Source organism: Saccopteryx leptura, chromosome 2, assembly GCF_036850995.1.
Source record: "Saccopteryx leptura isolate mSacLep1 chromosome 2, mSacLep1_pri_phased_curated, whole genome shotgun sequence".
Taxonomy (NCBI): domain Eukaryota; kingdom Metazoa; phylum Chordata; class Mammalia; order Chiroptera; family Emballonuridae; genus Saccopteryx; species Saccopteryx leptura.
Window position 1 is genome coordinate 66430053 of NC_089504.1, and position 25147 is coordinate 66455199.

General features: G+C 40.6%; 1 protein-coding gene across 4 annotated transcripts in view; it reads left to right on the forward strand.

The window, feature by feature from the left end:
- KDM4C (lysine demethylase 4C) overlaps window positions 1-25147 on the forward strand; it is a 465676-nt gene that overhangs the window by 75000 nt on the left and 365529 nt on the right. For all 4 annotated transcript variants that reach the window (XR_010749215.1, XM_066368119.1, XM_066368120.1 and 1 more), the window contains exon 5: window positions 1745-1938. Coding sequence is in view for 3 of the 4 variants with exons in the window: in XM_066368119.1 (XP_066224216.1) it covers window positions 1745-1938 (194 nt within the window). In the remaining variant the exon portion in view is untranslated. The remainder of the gene's footprint in view (window positions 1-1744; window positions 1939-25147) is intronic.

Genomic DNA, 25147 nt, shown 5'->3' on the forward strand with positions numbered 1-25147 from the left:
AACCCTGGGCTTGCCTGGTCAAGGCACATATGGTAGTTGATGCTTCCTGCTCCTTCCCCCTTCACTCTCGCTCTCCCCCCTTGTTGGGCAGATAAAATGTATTATGCTCACTTTGTTAAAGATGACACGAGGAGGCCATCGCCCAGGTGATATTAATGTGTGTTGGGGGTGGGCTAAAGGGAGGCAGAATCCTTGTAGCCTGGGGCTTGGTTTTGGGATTAAGCCTTTCCTACCCTTTTTTTTTTTTTTTTGTATTTTTCTGAAGCTGGGAGAGACAGTCAGACAGACTCCCAAATGCGCCCGACCGGGATCCACCCGGCACGCCCACCAGGGGCGACGCTCTGCCCACCAGGGGGCGATGCTCTGCCCCTCCGGGGTGTTGCCCTGCTGCGACCAGAGCCACTCTAACGCCTGGGGCAGCAGCCAAGGAGCCATCCCCAGCGCCCGGGCCATCTTTGCTCCAATGGAGCCTTGGCTGCGGGAGGGGAAGAGAGAGACAGAGAGGAAGGAGGGGGGGGGGTGGAGAAGCAAATGGGCGCTTCTCCTATGTGCCCTGGCCGGGAATCGAACCCGGGTCCCCCGCATGCCAGGCAGACACTCTACCGCTGAGCCAACCGGCCAGGGCCTTTCCTACCCTTTTTGATGTGGGGTGGTGCAATCCAATCATGCCTCAGAGAAGTGACTCTACTGGAAACTTCCCTATTTTGTATATTGGATTAGAGGTTGTGAAGCTACAGTATAAAATGGGGGCAGAACGGAGTTTGTGCTCTTGGTTCCTGAGATTATCATTAGAAGAGAGAGCAGAGGAGAGCAGAGAAAGGCCACGTGGAGGAGGCCAGGAGAAGCAGCCAAGATGGTGGAGTGCTGAGTGAGATGCCAGTTTGTGTAGAGTTTGTATTTGGGATAAGGAAGGAGATGGGGAACAGAGGTGAATAAGTCTGGTGAGCTAGAAACCTTTGATTCTAGAAAACTCGGATAAGTCAGTAGCTTTGTGAGCACTGAATGTGACTGGGTTTTGGAGCCCAGTGTGTGTTTTTACTTGCCCACCGGGTGCAAGCTAGAATTAAAGACTATGGCCCATCAGCTTTTGGCTCCGCTGTTTCTTTACCGACTGTCCGAATCCAATGCAAACCTGCATGGGCCGGGCGGCTGCTGTGATGGTGGCCCTGACCCTGGCTGCTGGCTTTACACCCCTCTTCTCTAAAAGTGAATAAATAAAATCTAAAAAAGAAATGGGATTGAGTCATAGATGAAAGATGATATATTTCACTAGTGGTATCTTAAAATGATGTCTGATATTGAATATGACTTCTAAAGTAATACACAAATAAACAAACTGAAAAACAAACAAAAAAAAATGACAAAAAACCCCCTCAAAACTAAAAGTTTTGCCAAAGATGGAAAGCACATTCCAAATCACATACTTTGGAGCAGTGATTTTTTTTGCTAACAGCAAGTGGGGACCTAACTTACATTTATGATGGTAATCAGGGAATCATTTGGTATAATTTAATATTACTATTTCTATAGAACCACATTATTCTTGTAATAAGCTTGGGGAATTAATATTGGTTATATATAAATATATGTGTTTCTTGAATATTTGCTTTATTTTTTATTTCTAATGGAATTATGGTATATAGTACAGTAATTTTGACAGATGATGGTTTGATTAGTAGATATTGTCTTTATTAGTGTATTAATGTTTTTTTTTTGTTTTTTGTTTTCTCTCTCCTGGTTCCAGGGTGTGGATGAATGGAACATAGCTCGTCTAAATACAGTCTTGGATGTGGTTGAAGAAGAGTGTGGTATTTCTATTGAGGGTGTAAATACCCCTTATCTCTATTTTGGCATGTGGAAAACCACATTTGCATGGCACACTGAGGATATGGACCTCTACAGCATTAATTATCTTCACTTTGGAGAGCCCAAGTCTTGGCAAGTTGCATGTTTAACATTCATTTGCTTTGGAGTTTTGAAGGTTGGGCAAATACTGAAGAGGATTGTTTTCCTTTGGTGGAATCAGATTTATATGAACTGAAAGAAAGTTTTTGACTGTGGTAATGAGTTATCTTCCACCATGCCTGAGGTTTTGCTAGTGGTGACTTGTCTATCTAAAATTACCTATAGATTGGCCCTGGTCGATTGGCTCAGTGGTAGAGCATTGGCCTGATGTGTGGATATCCTGGGTTCGATTCTCAGTCAGTGCACAGAGGAGAAGTGACTACGTGCTTCTCCACTCCTCCCCCTCCTCCTTTTTTCTCTCTCTTCTCCCACAGCCATGGCTCGATTGGTTCAAGTACATTGGCCCCAGGCGCTGAGGATGGCTTGGTTGATTCGAGCATCAGCCCCAGATGGGGTTGCCCTGTGGATCCTGGTCCGGGCGTATGTGGGAGTCTGTCTCTCTGTCTCCCCTCCTCTCACTTGGAAAAGAAAACAAAATTGCCTACAGACCATTATGCGGGTGATGGATTGATAGATATTTTAGTCTCGAAGAATTTGTTAGGCATCTTTACTTATCTCATCATTTGTTGGAAGGTATGTGGGAAAGTTGACTTCCTGGATGTAGAGTACCAAATAATCAATGATCTGGTCCAGTTTCCTCTAAATAACAAAAGTTCCACTATAGTATGTGTGGCTAGAGGAAGACAAACCAGGAGGCCATTATTGCTCTTTGAATGATAGTTTTAAAGAGCAAGTTAATGTTGATAATGTGTTGTTTTTTTTTTGTTTTTTTTTACAGAGACAGAGTCAGACAGGGACAGACAGACAGGGAGAGAGATAAGAAACATCAACTCTTCATTGCAGCTCTGTAGTTGTTCAATGATTGCTTTCTCATATGTGCCTCAACCAGGGGGTTATAGCAGAGCAAGTGACACCTTGTTCAAGCCAGTGACCTTGGGCTTCAAGCCAGTGACCTTGGGCTTCAGCCAGTGACCTTGGGCTCAAGCCAGTGACCATGGCTTCATGTCTGTGATCCCATGCTCAAGCCGGTGACCTCGGGGTTTTGAACCTGGGTCCTCTGCGTCCCAGTGTGACGCCCTGTTCACTGCACTACCACCCGGTCAAGCGATATGTGCTCTTAATTTGCGGTTTCCTCAGTTTGTGAGTGTAAGGCCAGGAACCGCCATCGTGGCCATTCACATGCAGGTTCCCATTGGATTCGGGCAGACGATAAAGAAATGGCGGAGTCAGAGGACTGGGGGCCATCCTATTTATTGGTGTCTCACCAAGACAGGCAAACCACAAAAGAAGACAAGGGAAAAGCAGAAAACCAGCTCTTCCCATGAAGGGCAAGGGATCAGGGAAGCCCCTGCAATTGTGATAGCAGGAACTGTGTGTCCAAGCTCCTGGTCTGTCCCACTTTATAGTGTAGAAAACCAAAATCCCTTAATCCAATATACAAACAAGGAAGTCCCCGATACAAAGTCACCCATCCAAGGCATAATTGGATTCCTCATGAGAGTGCACCACCCAGATAATACAATCATTCAAGGGTGTGGGGAAAAGCTTAGTCCCAAAACCAAACCCCAGGCCACAACGACCAGGCCTGCTTATAGCCTGTCCCCCACACCCAATATAAGTCACAAGCGAGCAAACATATATATCACATTTACAAACTTATTTGACCAACAGTGAGCCTCTGTCCTCATCTTTCTCAGCAATGATGTTAAGATTTACTACTCTGTGAAATGTCTTAAATAGTACATTCACCACACATTTGTAAGTATTAGTCTGTCAATCCTTTGTAGTCAGCCATTTTTGTGTTTTAATCTTGTTTTCATGGGTTTTATGTAGTACTCCAGCCTGGTGGGAACTACCAGTGTCGCTTGGAAGAAAACTACTCAAGACACAAACTTATGTCAAGAGGAAAAGAGGGAGGCTTGCCAAGGGAGGCAAAGAAGACCTCCTGAATTTCCTTCTCTCTTAGCTTTTGTTGATCAGAAGCAGAACAGAGGTAATAGGATTACAAGGGAGGGAGGCCAGGTAATAAGGGGAAGAATGACTAATGGCCATATTGCTGACATGGAGAAAGGGCTAATTTGGTCAGTACATTCTTTTTCTTTTGCTAATTAACAAGCACAAAGGAAGGGGCAATCTAGAACCTCTAGGCTAATTTTCTAAAGCCAGTTCACAAGCATTCCTTTGTGTCTGCACAAGGGTCATATACACAGCTTCTTGGTGTTTGCATCCAAGAGACATTCATTCAGGGCTTTTAACTAAAGTTCTCCAATCCAAGTCATAGGGGGTTCAAAGTTAGATGGGTGTTGGGCAGATAAAATATATTATGCTCACTTTGTTAAAGATGGCACTGCCCACGTGGAGGCCCGTCGCCCAGGTGATATTAATGTGTGTTGTGGGGGGGGGGTCTGTGGGCAGGCAGGATCCTTGTAGCCTGGAGCTTGGTTTTAGGACTAAGCCTTTCCCACCCTTTTTTGATGTGGGGTGGTGCAATCCCATCATGCCTCAGATAAGTGACTTTGTATTAGAGAATTCCCTATTTTGTATATTGGATTAAAGGTTTTGATTTCTGCACTATAAAGTGGGGCAGACCAGGAGCTTGCTCTCTCTTGGTTCCTGAGATTAGCATTGAAGAGGAGAGCAGAGTAAGGTCACGTGGAGGAGGCCAGGAGAAGCAGCCAAGATGGCTGAGTGCTGAGTGAGAAGCCAGTTTGTGCAGGGAGAAGGAAGGAGATGGGGAACAGAGGTGAATAAGTCTGGTGAGCTAGAAACCTTTAATTCTAAGAAACTCAGATAGTCAGTAGCTTTGTGAGCACTGAAAGAGTGGGTTTTGGAGCCCAGTGTTTGTTTTTACTTGCCCGCCAGGTGCAAGCTAGGATTAAAGATGATGGCCCACCAGTTCTTGGTTCTGTTGTTTCATTACCATCTGTTCAAATCCAATGCGAACCTGCATGGGCCAGGCGGCCGTGTGGATACTGGCTTTACAATGGGTGATTCTCTACAGTTTTAATCTTAAGGGAGTCTATTTTTTATAATATCAGTCTATTTTCTATAATTAATAGACATGCAGGATAACACACAGACAGAAGCATATGAAGCATCAACTGGACAACCAGGAAATATGATGTTTCTGAAGTTTAGGACTCTCGGTAGGTACAGTGCCAGCCCAGCAGCATTCTTGACCCCAGTTTAAAGAGACTGGCCTTGGCCCTGCCTGGTTGGCTAGAGATAGAGCATCGGCCCGGTGTGTGGAAGTCTCGGGTTTGATTCCTGGTCAGGTTGGCCCAGGTGCTGAGGATGGCTCCATGACCTCCACCTCAGGTGCTAGAATGCCTCTGGCCACAATGGAGTAACTCCCCAGATGGGCAGAGCATCACCCCCTGGTGGGCATGCAGAGTGGATCCCAATTAGGTGCATGCAGGAGTCTGTCTGACTGCCTCCCCACTTCTAATTTTGGAATAATACAGAGAGAGAGAGAGAGAGAGAGAGAGAGAGAGAGAGAGAGAGAGAGAGAGAATGGCCTCTTTCAAGTTTTGCTCATCAGGAGTTGAGATACAGTGTATAAACTCTAGTCCCATTTTGCCATTGAGATTTTATCATTTGGTGAAGTGAGAAATTGTAAGCTTTTTCCAAAAAATTCAAATGAAGCAAAACTTCTTGCCTGGTGTGTGGTGGTGAAGTAGATAAAACATTAACGTGGAATGCTGAGGTTGCTTGTTCAAAACCTTGGGCTTGCACAGTCGAGGCACATAGGAGAAGCAACTATGAGTGGCTGCTTCCTGCCCTTCCCTTTCTCCTCCTGCCTTTCTCTCTCTAAAATCAATAAATAAAATATTTAAAAAACACTAAAACTTTTTAATGACCAAAAATGACATCTAATTGGAAGAAGGAAAGTTTTAGGTGGAAGAACAGAATTCGTAGGACATAGAAGAGAAATCCAGGCAGGTCTTAGTTTGCCATAGAGTGTTTTCATCTAAAAAACTTACTGGGAAGCTGTTTAACTTACTGTAAAGTTAAGCACATTTAATTTTATAAATTTTTAGCATTCTGCTCTCTCTTTTTTTTAATAGTCTCAGTATCATTTATTTCTTCTATTTTCTTTTTTGTAAAAATAGTTTTATTTAGAAAGTCACCTTTAACGGGGTGATTTTGGTCAACTATAGCACATAGATTTAGAGAAAACATCTCCAGATCATTTTGACATTTGATTATGTTGTATACCCATCACCCAAAGTCAAACCATCCTCCTTCACCCTTCATTTGGTTTTCTTTATGCCCCTCCCCTCCCTCCAACACCTTCCACTCTTCCCTTCCTCTCCCCCTGGTAACTACTGCACCCTTATCTATGTCCATGAGTCTCAATTTTGTGTCCCACCTATGTATGGAATCATTCAGTTCTTAATTTTTTTCTGATTTACTTATTTCACTCAGTATAATGTTATCAAGGTCCATCCATGTTGTCATAAATGATCCTATGTCATCATTTCATATGGCTGAGTAGTATTCCATAGTGTATAGATGTACCAAATTTTCCTTATCCAGTCTTCTATTTTTTTTTTTAACAGAGACAGAGAGAGTCAGAGAGAGGAATAGATAGGGACAGACAGACAAGAACAAAGAAAGATGAGAAGCATCAATCATTAGGTTTTCGTTGTGACACCTTAGTTGTTCATTGATTGCTTTCTCATATATGCCTTGACCATGGGGCTACAGTAGACCGAGTAACCCCTTGCTCAAGTAACCCCCAACGACCTTGGGCTCAAGCTGGTGAGCTTTGCTCAAAGCAGATGAGCCCGTGCTCAAGCTGGCGACCTCAGGGTCTCGAACCTGGGTCCTTTGCATCCCAGTCCGGTGCTCTATCCACTGCGCCACCACCTGGTCAGGCAATCCAGTCTTCTATTGAAGGGCTTTTTGGTTGTTTCCATGTCTTGGCCACTGTGAACAATGCTGCGATGAACATGGGGCTGCATGTGTCTTTATGTACCAATGCTTTTGAGTTTTGGGGGTATATACCCAGTAGTGGGATTGCTGGGTCATATGGTAGTTCTAGTCTTAATTTTTTGAGGAACCACCATACTTGCTTCCATAATGGTTGTACGACTTTACATTCCTACCAACAGTGGATGAGGGTTCCTTTTTCTCCACAGCCTCTCCAACACTTGTTACCTGTCTTGTTGATAATAGCGAATCTAACAGGTGTGAAGTGATATCTCATTGTAGTTTTGATTTGCATTTCTCTAATAGCTAGTGAAGATGAACATCTTTTCATATATCTTTTGGCCATTTGTATTTCTTCCTGGGAGAAGTGTCTGTTCATATCTTCTTCCCATTTTTTTTTAATTTTTATTTATTTATTTATTCATTTTAGAGAGGAGAGGGAGAGACAGAGAGAGAGAGAGGAGAGACAGAGAGAGAGAGAGAGAGGAGAGACAGAGAGAGAGAAGGGGGGAGGAGCTGGAAGCATCAACTCCCATATGTGCCTTGACCGGGCAAGCCCAGGGTTTTGAACCGCGACCTCAGCATTTCCAGGTCGACGCTTTATCCACTGTGCCACCACAGGTCAGGCCTTCTTCCCATTTTTTTTTTATTGGATTGTTTCCTTGTTTGTTGAGTTTTGTGAGGTCTTTGTATATTTTGGATATTAGGCTCTTATCTGAGCTGTTGTTGTTTGAAAATATCATTTCCCATTTAGTTGGCTGTTTGTTTTGTTGTCAGTTTCTTTTGCTGTGCAAAAGCTTCTTAGACTGATGTTCTCCCATTCATTTATCTTTGCCTTCACTTCCCTTGCCTTTGGAGTCAAATTTATAAAATGTACTCTATGGCCTAGGTCCATGAGTTTAGTAACTATGTTTTCTTCTATGTATTTTATTGTTTCTGATTTTATATTTAGGTCTTTGATCCATTTAGAATTAATTTTTATACAAGGAGACAAATCGTAGTCAAGTTTCATTCTTTTGCATGTGGCTTTCCAGTTTTCCCAGCACCATTATTGAAGAGGCTTTCTTTTCTCCATTGTGTGTTTTTGTCTCCTTTATCAAAGATGATTTGACCATATATATGTGGTTTTATTTCTGGGCTCTCAATTCTGTTCCATTGTTCTGAGTGTCTATTTTTCTGCCAATACCATGCTGTTTTGATTATCGTGACTGTAGTATAATTTGAAGTCAGGTATTGAAATGCCCCCAGCTTCATTTTTTTCCCTTAGGATTACTTTGGCTATTCAGGGTTTTTTATGGTTCCATATGAACTTGATGATATTTTGTTCCATTTCTTTAAAAAATGACATTGGAATTTTGATGGGAATTGCATTAAATTTGTATATTGCTTTGAGTAATATGGTCATTTTAACTGTATTCTTCCTATCCAAGAACAAGGAATATTTTTCCATTTCATTGTATCTTTTTTGATTTCCTTTAACAATGCTTTGTAGTTTTCATTATACATTGGTACCTTGAGATACGAGTTTAATTCATTCTGTAACCGAGCTCGTAAGTCAGTCAACTCGTATATCAAACAAATTTCTCCTATTTAAAATAACTGAAATAGATTTAATTTGTTCCAGCCCTGTGAAACATCCCCAAATCATCCTAAATTATGAAAAAAGACATGTTTTTAATTAAGAAATACACATGTATACTTTGCCAATGCATAACAAAATATATGAAATAAAAGAAAAAGGTGTTATTTAATACTGTATTCTTACGTTGGAGACAGACGAGTGCGGCTAATGCAGGTGAATGGCGGAGGTGGAGGGAGGGAGGAAGACATGCAGGCACTGTAGACATGTAAACTAAAACTGCACTTTCTTTACTTTATTTATTTATTTATTTTTTGTATTTTTCTTTCTGAAGTTGGAAACAGGGAGGCAGTCAGACTCCTGCATGCTCCCGACCAGGATCCACCCGGCATGCCCACCAGGGGGTGATACTCTGCCCATCTGGGGCACCGCTCTGTTGCAACCAGAGCCATTCTAGCACCTGAGGCAGAGGCCATAGAGCCATCCTCAGTGCCTGGGTCAACTTTACTCCAATGGAGCCTTGGCTGCGGGAGGGAAAGAGAGAGATAGAGAGGAAGGAGAGGGGGAGGGGTGGAGAAGCAGATGGGCACTTCTCCTGTGTGCCCTGGCCGGGAATCGAACCCGGGACTTCCGCACGCCAGGCTGATGCTCTACCACTGAGCCAAACGGCCAGGGCTACTTTCTTTACTTTAAACAAAACTAAAACTGTACTTTCTTTACTTAAAATGAAACCACAAAAACTTAATTGTAAAAAAATGTACTTTCTTAACTTTAAATTTAACCTAAGCTTAAAATTACGTATTTTTCATTTAATCATCACCTATTTTTGCCTTTTTGGCTGCACTTTCGGCACTTTCACTTGCAGGACTTTTGAATAAAAAAATCTATCCAAAGAGATTTGCTTTTTCCTACCTTTTAAAATGTTATGGAAGGCCCTGGCTGGTTGGCTCAGTGGTAGAGCGTCGGCCTGGCGTGCAGGAGTCCGGGGTTCGATTCCCGGCCAGGGCACACAGGAGAAGCGCCCATCTCCTTCTCCACCCCTCCCCCTTTCCTTCGTCTCTGTCTCTCTCTTCCCCACCTGCAGCTGGGGCTCCATTGGAGCAAAGTTGGCCCGGGCGCTGAGGATGTCTTTGTGGCCTCTGCCTCAGGCGCTAGAATGGCTCTGTTTGCAACAGAGCGACACCCCAAATGGGCAGAGCATCGCCCCCTGGTGGACGTGCTGGGTGGATCCTGGCTGGGCGCATGCGGGAGTCTGTCTGACTGCCTCCCTGTTTCCAACTTTAGAAAAATACAAAAAAATAAAAATAAAAATAAAACGTTATGGAAATGTGACAAACGTTTCATTAAAAAGTGCTGAAGCACGACCAGTTGAAATTTTTCTGGGTGTTTCTTTTCAATAAAACTTGAAAGCTTCTCTCTCATTGCCAGCATGTCTTTAATTTCACTTGTAGAAATCACTTCCTCCGACTGTACTTCCTCGTCACTACTAATCTCTTGCAGAAGCTCTGTATGTTGCATCATCTGTAGTTCCTTCAACTCTTCAGCTGAGAGTTCCTCCTCATGTTCCTCAACGAGATCCTTTACATCACCCTTATCTACCTCCAGACTCATTGACTTTCCGAGGGACACAGTCTCCTCCAACGCTTCTACCTTGGTCTTGGTCTCTGGTTCGAATCCTTCGAAGTCCCTGTCTGCAAGAACATCAGGCCATAACTTTTTCCATGCTGAGTTCAAGGTTCTTCTTGTAACCTCTTGCCATGCCAAGTCAATAATGCGTAAACATATCACGATGTTGTAGTGATCTTTCCAAAACTTTCGAAGGGTTAGAATTGTATTCTCAGTCACCTCAAAGCAGCAGCGGAACAAGTGCTTTGTGTAAAGCTTTTTAAAGTTGGAAATGACCTGCTGATCTATAGGTTGCAAGATTGAAGTCATGTTGGGTGGGCAGTAGAGGACTTTCACGAATTTGAACTCATCAAGAATGTCATCTTCAAGACCAGGTGGGTGGGCTGGAGCATTATCAAGGATTAGTAATGCCTTCATCAGGAGTTTATTTTCTTGAAGATATTTCTTCACTGCAAGACCAAAGACGAGATTTACCCATTCAATAAAAAACTACCGTGTAACCCATGTGCTAGCGTTGATACACCACATAACCTGCAGTTTTTCTTTAAGAATCTTGTGAGTGTTAAAGGCTTGAAGATTTTCGGAATGGTACAATAGCAGTGGCTTTACTTTACAGTCACCACTAGCATTTGCACACAATGCAAGGGTCAGACGGTTTTTCATGGGTTTATGGCCAGGCAGCTGCTTCTTCTCTGTGGTGATTAAAGTCCTCTGGGGCATATTTTTCTAAAACAATCCTGTTTTGTCACAGTTGAACACTTGCTGGGGGATGTAGCCTTTCTTTGTGGTAAGTGCAGCAAAACCTGTGATGTACTCTTCAGCTGCCTTAACGTCAGCACTTGCAGCTTCACCATGCCTCACCACCGAGTGGATGCCAGATCTCTTCTTGAAATTTTCAAACCAGCCATGACTTGCCTTAAAAGTATCTTCTGCTGCCTCTTTTGAGGTTGATGGTTCTTTCTTCTTCAAGTTGCCATAAATAATACGTGCCTTTTCGCATATTACAGTCTTCGTCACTGTATCTCCTGCCAGCTCTTTCTCTTTCACCCACTCCAGGAGAAGCTTCTCCATTTCTTCATGGATACTTGTCCTTAATGGAGACAGAATTGTAGTTCCTCTCACTGGATTTATGCTTTTGATGGCATCCTTTTGTTTAAGGATGGTACAAATTGTAGATGTATTGAGGTCATACAGCTTTGCCAGTTCAATCACTTATACACCACGCTCATGTTTTTCTATTGTTTTTTGCTTTACTTCTATCGACATCATTCTTTTCTTCTTCTCACCATTGTCCTTTACACTCACTTTCTTTGGCCCCATGATAGCACACAAAAAATTTAGTAAAAAATGCAAAAAAGATGCAAGAACGAGTACAGCTCACGAGATTCAACTTGATTCTGTGGGTAACACGTGAAAAAGAACAAGATGTTGGTGTTGTGCTGCCGATACTGGATCCGTGTGCCAACATGCCAACTAGTGGCAGCTTCTTGAATCACGACTTGTATCTCAGAATTTCACTCGGATCTCGAACAAAAATACATGGACCACCCCAAGTTGCAGCTCATATCTTAAAAAATTCGTATGTTGGTCTGCTCGTATCTCAAGGTACCACTGTATAGGTCCTTTACATTCTTTGTTATGTTTATTTCTAGGCATTTTATTTTTTTTGTTGCCACTGTAAAAGGGATTATATTTTTTTTTAGTTCATTTTCTGAAGTTTCATTGTTCGGATATAAGAAAGCAATAGACTTCTATATGTTAATTTTGTATCCTGCAACCTTACTGTATTGGTTTATTGTTTCTAATAGTCTTTCTGTGGAATCTTTGGAGTTTTCTATATACAGGATCATATCATCTGCAAAAAGTGAAACCTTTACTTCTTTCCCAATGTGAATGCCTTTTATTTCTTTCTCTTTTCTGATTGCTCTGGCTAGAACTTCCAGCACTATGCTGAATAGCAGTGGAGAGAGTGGGCAACCTTGTCTTGTTCCCGATTTTAGAAGAAAAGTTTTCAGTTTTTTGCCATTTAATAAGATGTTAACTGATGGTTTGTCATAAATGGCCTTTATTATGTTGAGGTATTTCCTACTATGCCCATTATGTTGAGTGTTTGAAACTTAAAATGATGTTGTATTTTATTGAATGCCTTTTCTGCATCTATTGATAGGATCATATGGTTTTTGTTCTTTGTTTTGTTGATATGGTGTATTACGTTAATTATTTTACATATGTTGAACATCCTTGTGATTCTGGGATGAATCCCACTTGATCATGGTGAATTATTTTTTTAATGTGTTGTTGTATTTGATTTGCTAGTATTTTGTTTAGTATTTGTTTAGGCAGCTAGTATTAGAGATATTGGTCTGTAGTTTTTTTGTGTGTGTGTTATCCTTACCAGGCTTTGGTATGAGAGTTATGCTGGCCTCAAAAAATGTGTTTGAAAGTATTGCTTCTTCTTCAATTTTTTGGAAGACTTTGAATAGGATAGGAACCAAATTTTCTTTGAATATTGATAGATATTCAAATTTGATAGAATTCATTAGTATAGCCATCTGGCCATGGACTTTTACTTTTTGGGAGGTTTTTGATAGTTGTTTCTTTTTTCTCCCTGCTTATGAGTCTGTTTAGGCTTTCTACTTCTTTATGATTCAGTCTAGGAAGATTATATTGTTCTAGGAATTTATCCTTTTCTCCTAGATTGTTAAATTTGGTGGCATATAGTTTTTCATAGTATTCTACAATAAACCTTTGTATATCTGTGATATCTGTGGTAATTTCTCCTCTTTCACTTTGGATTTTGTTTATATGAGTCCTTTCTCTTCTTTCCTTAGTGAGTCTTGCCAAGGGTTTGTCAATTTTGTTGATCTTTTCAAAGAACCAGCTCCTTGTTTTATTGATTCTTTCTATAGTTTTTCTGTTCTCTATTTCATTCATTTCTGTTCTAATTTTTATTTTCTTTCTTCTGGTTTTGGGTTGCCTTTGTTCTTCTTTTTCTAGTTCCTTAAGATGTGATGTAAGTTGTTTACTTAGGCTCTCTCTTGTTTGTTCATATAAGCCTGTAATGATATGAACTTCCCTCATATTACTGCTTTTGCAGCATCCCAGAGATTCTGATATGTCGTGTTGTCATTTTTGTTTGTCTGTATATATCTTCTGATCTCTGCTTTTATTTCTTCTTAACCCAGTCATTTTTTAGAAGTGTGTTGTTTAATTTCCACATTTTTGTGGGTTTGTTTACTTCTTTTTTGAAGTTGAATTCTAGTTTTAAAGCTTTATGGTCAGAGAATATGTTTGGTGTAATTTTAGTCTTTCTGAATTTGTTGATGTTAGTTTTGTGTCCCAACATATGGTCTCCAGCATGTACATTGGAGAAAAATGTATACTCTGATGTTTTGGGATGAAATGTACTGTAGATGTCTATCATATCCAATTGTTCTAGTGTTTCATTTAAGGCCAATATTTCTTTATTAGCTTTTTGTTTGGATGAGCCATCTAGAGCCATCAGTGTTGTACTGAGGTCTTCAAGTATGATTGTATTTTTGTCAGTTTTTATTTTTAGATCAGTTAGTAGATGTCTTATATACTTTGGTGCACTTAATTTGGTGCATGTATATTAAGAAGTGTTATGAAGAAGTGTTATGTCTTTTCGATTCAATGTCCCTTTTATCATTATGAAATGACCATCTTTGTCTCTGATTACCTTTGTTGTCTTGTAGTCAGCATTGTAGGATATGAATATGGCTACACCTGTTTTTCTTTAGATATTGTTTTCTTGGAGAATTGTTTTCCAGCCTTTCACTTTGAGTCTATTTTTATCCTTGTAGCTTAGATGTATTTCTTTTTTTTTTTTTTTTTTTTTTTTTTTTTCATTTTTCTGAAGCTGGAAACGGGGAGAGACAGTCAGACAGACTCCCGCATGCACCCGACCGGGATCCACCCGGCACGCCCACCATGGGGCGATGCTCTGCCCACCAGGGGGTGATGCTCTGCCCATCCTGGGCGTCGCCATATTGCGACCAGAGCCACTCTAGCGCCTGGGGCAGAGGCCACAGAGCCATCCCCAGCGCCCGGGCCATCTTTGCTCCCATGGAGCCTTGGCTGCGGGAGGGGAAGAGAGAGACAGAGAGGAAAGTGCGGCGGAGGTGTGGAGAAGCAAATGGGCGCTTCTCCTGTGTGCCCTGGCCGGGAATCGAACCCGGGTCCTCCGCACGCTAGGCCGACGCTCTACCGCTGAGCCAACCGGCCAGGGCAGATGTATTTCTTGAAAGCAGCATACATTTGGATTTTCTTCTTCTTCTTTTTTTTACAGAGACACAGAGAGAATCAGAGAGAGGGATAGATAGGGACAGACAGACAGGAACGGAGAGAGATGAGAAGCATCAATCATTAGTTTTTCATTGTGCATTGTGGCACCTTAGTTGTTCATTGACTGCTTTCTCATATGTGCCTTGACCACGGGCCTTCAGCAGACAGAGTAACCCCTCGCTCGAGCCAGTGACCTTGGGTCCACGCTGGTGAGCTTTTGCTCAAACCAGGTGAGCCCACGCTCAAGCTGGTGACCTCGGGGTCTTGAACCTGGGTCCTCAGCATCCCAGTCTGATGCTCTACCCACTGCGCCACCACCTGGTCAGGCTGGATTTTCTTTTTTAATCCATTCTGCTACTCTGTGTCTTTTTTTTTTTTTCTTTTTTCTGAAGCTGGAAATGGGGAGAGACAGTCAGACAGACTCCCGCATGCACCCGACCGGCATCCACCCGGCATGCCCACCAGGGGCGACGCTCTGCCCACCAGGGGGCGATGCTCTGCCCCTCCGGGGCGTCGCTCTGCCACGACCAGAGCCACTCCAGCACCTGGGGCAGAGGCCAAGGAGCCATCCCCAGCGCCCGGGCCATCTTTGCTCCAATGGAGCCCTGGCTGCGGGAGGGGAAGAGGGAGGGGAAGAGAGAGACAGAGAGGAAGGGGGGGTGGAGAAGCAAATGGGTGCTTCTCCTATGTGCCCTGGCCGGGAATCGAACCCAGGTCCCCCGCACACTAGGCCGACGCTCTACCGCTGAGCCAACCGGCCAGGACCTCTGTGTCTTTTTATTGGTGAGTTTAATCCATTTATGTTTAATGTAATTATTGACACTTGAGGGTTTCCTACTGCCATTTTATATAATGCTTTCTAATAGCTGTATTTCTTGCTTGGTTCTTCTCTTTTGTTTTTCTGTCATTTGTTTTTATTTGGTTGCATTCCATACTTCTTTCCTCTGTTTCTTCTTTTTTTAAGCCATGTGTTTCAGTAGTGGTATTTTCAGAGGTGGTTACCATTAGGTAATTAGAAGAATATATATTATATTCATTTCAGTCCATTATCTCATGAGTGCTTCTGCACTCCATCCTCCTTTGTTACTGCTAATTTTTGTCTTCTTGCCTTTTTTGTTGTCAGATTATTCTTGTTTTTATTTTTTTTTATTTTTTATTTCCTACTTTCCGAAGCTGGAAATGGGGAGAGACAGTCAGACTCCCGCATGCGCCCAACCGGGATCCACCTGGCACGCCCACCAGGGGGCGATGCTCTGCCCCTCCAGGGCGTCGCTCTGCCGTGACCAGAGCCACTCCAGCGCCTGGGGCAGAGGCCAAGGAGCCATCCCCAGCGTCCGGGCCATCTTTGCTCCAATGGAGCCCTGGCTGCGGGAGGGGAAGAGAGAGGGGAAGAGAGAGACAGAGAGGAAGGAGAGGGGGAGAGGTGGAGAGGCAGATGGGCGCCCCTCCTGTGTGCCCTGGCCAGGAATCGATCCCGGGACCTCTGCACGCCAGGCCGACGCTCTACCACTGAGCCAACTGGCCATGGCCAGATTATTCTTGTTTTTATTGTGCTCTTGTTGAAGCTTTTACTTGTGATTTTATTTTGTTTAGTTCTATGTATCTTGTCAGATAACCCCCTTGAGTATTTCCTGAAGTAGGTGTTTTCTGGTGATAAAAATCTCTCATTTTCTCTATATCTGTAAATGTTTTTATTTCCCCTTCGTTTTTGAAGGATAGCTTTGATGGATATAGTATTCTTGGCTGGAAGTTCCTCTCTTTCAGTGCTTTAAATATTGGGGTCCACTCTCTTCTGTAGTCTTCTTTTCATTGGCTGCCTTAAGGATTTTTTTTTCATTGATTTTTGATAATTTTATTACTATGTGTCTTTGAGTAGGTCTGTTTGGGTTAATGTAACTCAGTGTTATGTTTGCTTCTAGCATTTGAGGTTCTAATTCTTTCCACAGGCTCGGGGAAATTCTCATCAATTATTTGTTTGAATATGTTCTCCATTCCTTTTTCTCTTTCTTCTCCTTCTGATATACCCATTATTGTTATATTGCTCTTCCTGATGGAGTCAGACAATTCTTGTAGGGCTTTCTCATTTTTTTAAATTCGTGAGTCTTTCTCTTCTTCTGTCTCTAGTATCTCTAGTTGCCTGTCTTCTATGTCACTAATTCTCTCTTCTTTCTGCCCTGTTCTATTATTAGCTAAGCTTGTCACCTCATTTTTCAGTTCATGTATTTAGTTTTTCATCTCTGTTTTGTTCCTTTTTATATATTTTCAATTTCCTTGATGAAGTATTCTTTTTGTTCATTAAATTGTTTTTTGAGCTCACTAAATTGCCTTTTAGAGCTTTCTTGTATTTCACTGAGTATTTTTAGGACTTCAATTTTGGATTCCCTGTTATTTAATTAACTCTAAGGTTTCTATGTAATTGAAATTTTTTTTAAATTAATTAATTTATTTTTTACAGAGACAGAGAGTGAGTCAGAGAGAGGGATAGACAGGGACAGACAGACAGGAACGGAGAGAGATGAGAAGCATCAATTATCAGTTTTTCATTGCGTGTTGCAACACCTTAGTTGTTCATTGATTGCTTTCTCATATGTGCCTTGACCGCGGGCCTTCAGCAGACCACGCAACCCCTTGTTGGACCCAGCGACCTTGGGTTCAAGCTGGTAGGCTTTTGCTCAAACCAGTTGAGCCTGCGCTCAAGCTGGCGACCTCAGGGTCTCGAACCTGGGTCCTCTGCATCCCAGTCCGATGCTCTATACACTGCTCCGCCACCTGGTCAGGCTGTAATTGAAATTTTTTAAAGAGATTTTTCATCATCTATCTGAGCTATGTCTCTGTCTTTTGTATCCTTGATATTTGATTTCTTTTTCCTTAATGGCACTTGAGAGTGGTATTGTTAATAACACTAAAAAGAGATAATTAAGAAAGTAAAATAAAAGGTGTAAAAATCCAGTGAAAAAATTAAAATTCTATAATGATAAGGGGAACAAAAACTACAGAGAACAAGGAGTAAGAACTGAAGAGAGATGACAAAATGGAGAAAGAATGAATTAAAAAACAAGTGCAATGTCACAAGGAAAAATATGAGTCTGAAATATAATTTCATGATAAATGATGATCAGATGAGAGCAAAAAAACGAAAATAAAGAAGAAGAAAAAATATAAAGGAGAAGAAACAAGAAGGGAGAATAAAAGGAAAGAAAGGACAAAAAAATAAAATGCAAGAGAAAGAAAAAGAAAAAGAACAGATGTAAAGGTTTCTGAAATGAAACCGTCACAAAAAACAAGAATGAAAAATGTAACCACTGTGGATAATGTAGTTCAAAAGGAAAATTATAAAAAAAGAAAAAGGAAAGAAGTAAAAATGACAAAAACCATTTAAAAAAGTGTAATTTTTTTCTGGTTTTGAAAGGTGGCTTCTTCCTTTTTTTTGGCAGGTGGCATTGTACTACAAGTTTTGCCTCTGTGTGACTGTTGGGCAGAGGTACACTGTAGGCCCTGTGGATCTCAGTTATATTTCTTCACAACACTTTAAACTTCTGTTGGGATATCATCCTTTAGTACTTTTGGGATTTAGCTTTCAGAGACTTTGTGAAATATTAAGAAGTAGATCATAGGCTCCTGGCCAGTTTCTCAGCTGCGTGGTGATCTTCATGCTCCTTCTGACACTCCATTTTAGTGTGGATAAAAAAAAAAACAAACAAAAAAATGGGAATAAATTCAATAGGTCATGAAATCTAGTAGTATGTAAATAACTATATACTATATTTTCCTTAAGAAATCTGAAAAGTTGCCTGACCAGACAGTGGCTCAGTGCATAGAGCATTGGACTGGGATGCAGAAGACCCAGGTTCAAAACCCTGAGGTCACTGGCTTGAGTGTGGGCTTATCCAGCTTGAGCCTGGGCTCACCAGCTTGAGTGCAGAGTCACTGGTTTGAGTGTGGGATGATAGACATGACCCCATGGTCACTAGCTTGAGCCCAAATGTCGCTGGCTTGAAGCAGGGTCACTGGCTTGAAGCTCAAGGTTGCTGGCTTGAGCAAGGGGTCACTCACTCTGCTGTAGCCCCCTGGTCAAGGCACATATAGAAAGTAATCAATGAATAACTAAGGAGCAGCAAGGAAGAATTGATGCTTCTCATTTCTCTCCCTTCCTGTCTGTCCCTATCTGTCCCCCTCTCTCTCTGTCTCTGTAACAAAAAAAATAAAATAAAATAAATAAATAAATAAAGAAATTTGAAAAGTTAGTAGCAAAACTTTTCTAGGGGTTTGTTAGATACTAATTAATGCATATGCTTGGGACATTAATTTGAGTTATCAGTATCAGAGGAATTTCGCTGAGATCTCTGTTTTCTTATGAAGAAAAATGATTTTTTCTTTTTTTTTCGGAACAGGATTATGTTGTCTTATAAAGATCACTTAGGGGAAAATGTTCTGGTCAGGAATAAGGCTGGTTCTAGAATCTCATGTCTTTGGGAAGGAACACCACTGTTTTTGAGAATAATTATGCTAGTTTTCAAATTATTCCTTTCTCTCAGCATGCATGTTTTTAGTATTTAATTACTCTGATAGTTATTAAGCATATAGACTCCTTTATGTGCATTCAGGGTAGATTTTTAATAACATGATTATCTTTAACCTTGACTGTTATTTATAATGATAAAGTAATAAAACACAGCAGTTAGTATGACAGCTAATCTACATTCCATTATCTAAGTAACTGCTTTAGGAAATGAGTGATATAAATGACTCTAAGGATATTTCCCAGTAGATTTATGAAAGATTATATTAGCTCAGCATAAATACTTTTGAGGTAAATGCTATCATCATTAAAATTCACTTTAGTAATCATCATAATATATTTGAAGTGGGCTTTGAAATTTGGTAGAAGCAATACAAATTTATTTAAATATTGGGAGGCAGGGAATGTTTGTGTTAGAGCTTAGATATGAGGGACCAGCAATCAGGGTTCTAGTCTTTATTCTGCTGCTAACATGTGGGTTTGGACAGATAACTGTACTTCTGTGGATTTCAGTTTCATCACCCACATAATGACAAGGTTAGTCAGCGTGGTCTCTAACCATAGGAATATTTTCACTTACTCCACAAGGCGAGAGGATGACAGGATGATGTAAGGCCTTGTGTATACACGTGCATGCACTGCTTTCCTCTCCTGCTGCCCTCTGCTTGTTGAATTGAATCCGGGACAGTGGCCTTTACCCTTCTCCAGGGGTGCCCTCTCTTGAGCTTGACATCTCTGTCCTGGCTGTGTGTCTTCCTCCTCTCTGGCCTTGAAGACTGGCATTAAACTTCTGCTTCTTTCTCTTCTTCAGTTCTTCCCTCAGGCACCAAGTTTTTTTTTGTTTGTTTGTTTTTTAATTTTTTTAATTTTTTTACAGAGACAGAGAGTCAGAGAGGGATAGACAGGGACAGACAGACAGAAAGTGAGAGAGATGAGAAGCATCAATTATTAGTTTCTTGTTGTGCATTGCGACACCTTAGTTGTTCATTGATTGCTTTCTCAAACGTGCCTTGACCACAGGCCTTCAGCAGACCAAGTAACCCCTTGCTTGAGCCAGTGACCTTGGGTACAAGCTGGTGAGCTTTTGCTCAAACCAGATGAGCCCACACTCAAGCTGGTGACCTCGGGGTCTTGAACCTGGGTCCTCCGCATCCCAGTCCGATGCTCTATCCACTGTACCACCGCCTGGTCAGGCGGCACCAAGTTTTTGGTATGATTATTGCAAAGACTGCTGCTTAGGATCCCCTCCCTACTTCCATGTCTACACGACTCTCCTCTGCCTCTATATCCCTTAGATTTTTGCTTGAAGGCTTTCTAGATCACGTGCTGCTTCTACTCTAGACATATTTTTGCATCTTTCCTGGATATACCTTGAAGTTGGGGGTTTGTGTCTGTTTGCCTTTGAATTATCAGCACTAATACAGGCCTGGCTACAGGCCTGATGCTCTGTAAATCTTGTTTTAAATCACAAGTGTTAAATTGTTTTAAATCAATCTATTTAAGGGCAGAGAAGAAAATATATGTAACATTTTTTAAGATTCTCGTCTGAAATGTAACTATTAAGAATATCAAGTTTCCTGAGATTTCCCAGTTGCTGCAGATATACACAGCTCCAGGTAGGAGCCCTGAGACATACTTTTCTGGGCACTATGTTATGGCAGATTTTCTTGAGTAAGTGTTCATGATTATGTACAGGGTCGTACTGAATAGACTTTATAGGGAGTGATGACTTATTTAAACATTTCTGGCGTAAAGGTTTGAGGGGAAGAGAATAGTTAAAGTAAGCAGATAGAAAACTGCTTTGGCAGTCAGTGGTATTTATTTTTATTTTGTTGGGATTAATATTGACTTTAGAGCAAGACAACCTGTTTTAAAATCCCAATCTGTCACCAGCTGAATGACTTAGGGCAAAACACTGTACTCCTTTTATCATAAGTTTCTTTAACTGCCCAATGGAGGCATGATTTATTCACTGTCTAGTTTTAGAATTGCTAGGAGGGTCCAGGAATATATCAGTGTGTAAGTGCTTTGTAAACTGTAAAGTACTATCCAGATATTTATAATTACTATTATTTTAATAATCTTATGGAAAATCATCTTTTGGGGAGGTTCATAGTAATTACTTAAAGTCTAAACTTGGCATATAGAGAGTGAAAGTTTCACAGATAAATGAAATATAATTCTCCCTTCAAGCATCATGTATGATGGTGGTCAACTGCTGGGGAATATAGAATTAAATGATGTCTTAAATCCTTCTTTCCATGTCCAAACAAAATGAAGAAGAATGTTTTTAGAAAAATTAAGGAAGAATTGCAACGTTGTGGATTTGGTTAAATTTTGTTCAACAAACTGAGTGATGTCAGAGGATTTAGAATAGATATAAACTTAATTTGATGCTTTTTCATTAGATTATTGTTTAGTGTTATGTAGTATTTAAGAACATCAGCTTTTGCACCAGAGTCTTGTGTTTTGAATTCTGGCATTACATTTTTTAAAAAGTTCATTTAGAAATTAAATTTAGTAGGGTGACATTAGTCCATTAGAACACATAGGTTTCAGGTAAACATCTCTATAGCATTTGAACTGTTTATTGCGTTGTGTGCCTATTATCTGTAGTCAAATAATTTTTCATCACTATTGTATATTTGTCCCTCTTCCCTCCCATCCCCTTTGTAACCATTTCACTTTTATCTATGTTCATAAGTCTCAGTTTTATATCCCACCTATGTGTGAAATCATACAGTTGTCAGCTTTTTATTTATTTATTTCACTTAGCATAATATTTTCAAGGTCCATCCATGTTGTTGTAAATGGCTCGATGTCATCATTTCTTATGGCTGAGCAGTATTCCATTGTATACTACATGTACCATATCTTTATCCAATCTTCTACTGAGAGACACTTGGGTTGTTTCCATGTCTTAGCCACTGTGAATAATGCTGTGATGAACACGAGGGTGCATGTGTGTTTGCATACCAATGTTCTTGAGTTTTTTTGGTAAATATTCAGTAGAGGGATTGCTGGGTTATATGGTAGCTCTATTCTTAATTTTTTGAGGAACCACCATACTTTCTTCCATGCCCAATGGAGGCATGATTTATTCACTGTCTAGTTTTAGAATCTTCCATAATGGCTATACCAGTTTACATTCCCAGCATTGAATGAGGGTTCCTTTTTCTCCACAGCCTCTCTAACACGTATTGTTACCTGCCTCATTGTTAAAAGTCTGGAATTACTTTTTAATGAGTATGTGACCTTGAGCAATTATTATGTAGCCTCAATTTCCTCTTGTTAAACACTCAAATGGTTATAATAAGGTAATTGTGTGGATTAAATAAAATACTCTGCACATACCATGTATCATAGCTCCTGATACATAGTAAGTGCTCAACAGATGTTAACATATTTCATACGTTCATTTAACAAATATCTATTGCATGTCATAAAGTCAGATATAAGACCTTATACATTTTATATCATAAGAATTCTTGGTTCTAAATGACAGAAAACCAACTTAAGCAAAAAGGTTATTTGCCATTTTATATAGATGGGATAAGCTGGAAGCATAGCTCGATCCAGGTGATCAGATGCTCCCACTGGGTGTCTGTCTCAGCTCTCCCTTCATCTTCTGGCCTTCCATTCACTCTCTCCCATCTCATCCCTACCCCTTCTTGCACTTTTTTCTTTTCCTTTCTTCCTGAGATAGAGGAGAAGCTGTTTACTTAGAAATAAATATTTTATTATTGTTGCATTTTAGAATTCAAGTCTTTTTTAAAAACAAAAAGAAAAACAATGTATATGGTGTCAGATTGACCTAAGCATGTTTTGTATACATCTTTTTTTTTAATCAAAATGTGAGCTCCTAGGTTGAGGAAACCCTAATAGTCTTGTTTATTAGCATGTCTCCACTGCCTGACACATAGTAGGTACTCAATACTTTTTTCTTTCTTTATTTACTGATTTTTTAGAGAGAGAGGAAGGGGTGGGGGAGAGAGAGAGAGACATTGATTTGTATTGTTTATGCATTCATTGGTTGATTCTTGTATGTGCCCTGACTAGAGATTGAACCTGCAGCCTTGTCATATTGGGATGACACTTCAACCAGTCCAGCAAGGACCAATATATTTATTTTCTTTCCTTCTTTCTTTGTTTCTTTGTTTCTTTTTCTTCTTCTTCTCTCCTCCTCCTCCTCTTCCTCCTCCTCCTCCTCCTTCTTCTTCTTCTTCTTCTTTTCTTCTTTCTTCTTTCAATAAGCGAGAGAGAGACAGACAGCGGGGACAGACTGACAGGAAGGGAGAGGATTGAGAAGCATCAACTCATAGTTGCAGTATCTTAGTTGTTTATTGATTACTTTCTCATACATGCTTTGAGCGAAGGGCTCAGCCAAGTCAGTGACCCCTTACTCAGGCCAGCGACCATGGGGTTATGCCTATGATCCCATGCTCAAGCTGGTGAGCCTGTGCTCAAGCTGGATAAGCCCATGTTCAAGCCAGCAACCTTGGAGTTTTGAACCTGTGTTCTCCGTCCCAGGCTGACACTCTATTCACTGCCCACCTGGTCAGGCCCAATAAATTTTTCTTAAATGAACAGTCTTACTGAAGGAATTTCTTGTTGAGGTTTTTTTCCTTCTTTAAACACCTACAGTAGAACATTACTTTAGGGATTGGACAGCTTGGTAATATTTAATGTCACTTTGAATTAGTAACCCATGCTGCTAACCGCTACTTTTAACTTATCTGTTTAGTAAGTTTAGCCTCATTAGTATAGTCTCATTGCAAATGTTAGACTAATTGGGTAATAGTAAAAGCTGTATCCTTTTGATGGGTTGTATAGAAAAAACAGTCTTCAAAGTAGTAGTAATTTGTTTCTGGTTTCAATTATCCTCTCTAGAGAAATGTGCTCTCTGAATAAAAAATAGACTTTAATCAATACTTTTTAATCAAATTATTAAATAAAATTAACTGCATAAATTATTTTGATCATTTGTAGGCATACCTATGCATACATTTTTAGAAAATATTTTTTATAAGTTTTAAAAAATTGGAAATATTCCCCAAAAGTATGGTATTGATTTTGTGCTCAGGTGCTAGCTATATTTGTAGGAAGAAGAGAGAACAGTGTTAACTGATAGCAAAATTTTTTATTGATCAAATTTTACTTAGACCAGAGCCTCACTTGGAGATGAACATGAGCATCCCCACATGCCTGCAGTCTAAAGAGTGAGTCCCAGAGACCCTTGCTCAGCACAGAGTTCCCTAAAGGAAACATCAATAAGGCATCTAGTCTCTGCGACTTTGAAAGTAAATCTTATTCTTTTCCTTGAAGTACTGAGATGTAATGCCTTTTCACTAAATGATGGCTAAGTGTGGGTTCTTATATAGGAATTGTGTAAATTTACATTAATCGAGTACTCTTGATATCCCTGATAAACATATCAGGGTGCCTCATACTGCCTTGTTGTTACTCATTCGCTTAAAGTCACCACCACCACCTATAAGAACCAGAGAAACCCCTTCAACTGAAAAGAAATTGCTGAAGCAAATCCATGACCGTTAAGGAAAAATCAGGTTAATGCAAATTGGCCGTGTAGTTCATGCAAACGGGCATTAGTGCTATTAGCCTTCCAAATTACTGTGGCAGATGTAGTAGTTCACAGTTTTGGCTTTGTTTTTGTCTAGCTTACCTTTTCTCTCCATATTTCTCATCTTGCTTCTCAGACTGTTTAATCTTACATTTTAGATAGCACTTTTTAGATGATATGTATTATTTGATATTTGTTTTGCAAAAAAAAAATTTTTTTACGAGCATATAGTGGCTTTTTTAAAAAATTTATTCATTTTTAGAGAGGAGAGAGAGAGGACGAGAGAGAGACAGAGAGAGAGAGAGAGAGAGAGAGGAGAGAGAAACAGAGAGAGAGAAGGGGGGAGGAGCTGGAAGCATCAACTCCCATATGTGCCTTGACCAGGCAAGCCCAGGGTTTCGAACCAGCGACCTCAGCATTTCCAGGTCGATGCTTTATCCACTGCGCCACCACAGGTCAGGCTATAGTGGCTTTTTTTGTGATTACATTTCCACAGGGAAGCTTGCAAATAGATTGTTACTTCTCTGGCCCCACATATGTTTATTCTTTGTAAGCTTACATTTCAAGGTGTGCGGCTTGACTAGTGTGATGAAGTATGTTGTCTGTCTTTGGTGACTCCATTTAATTTAGTTATCTC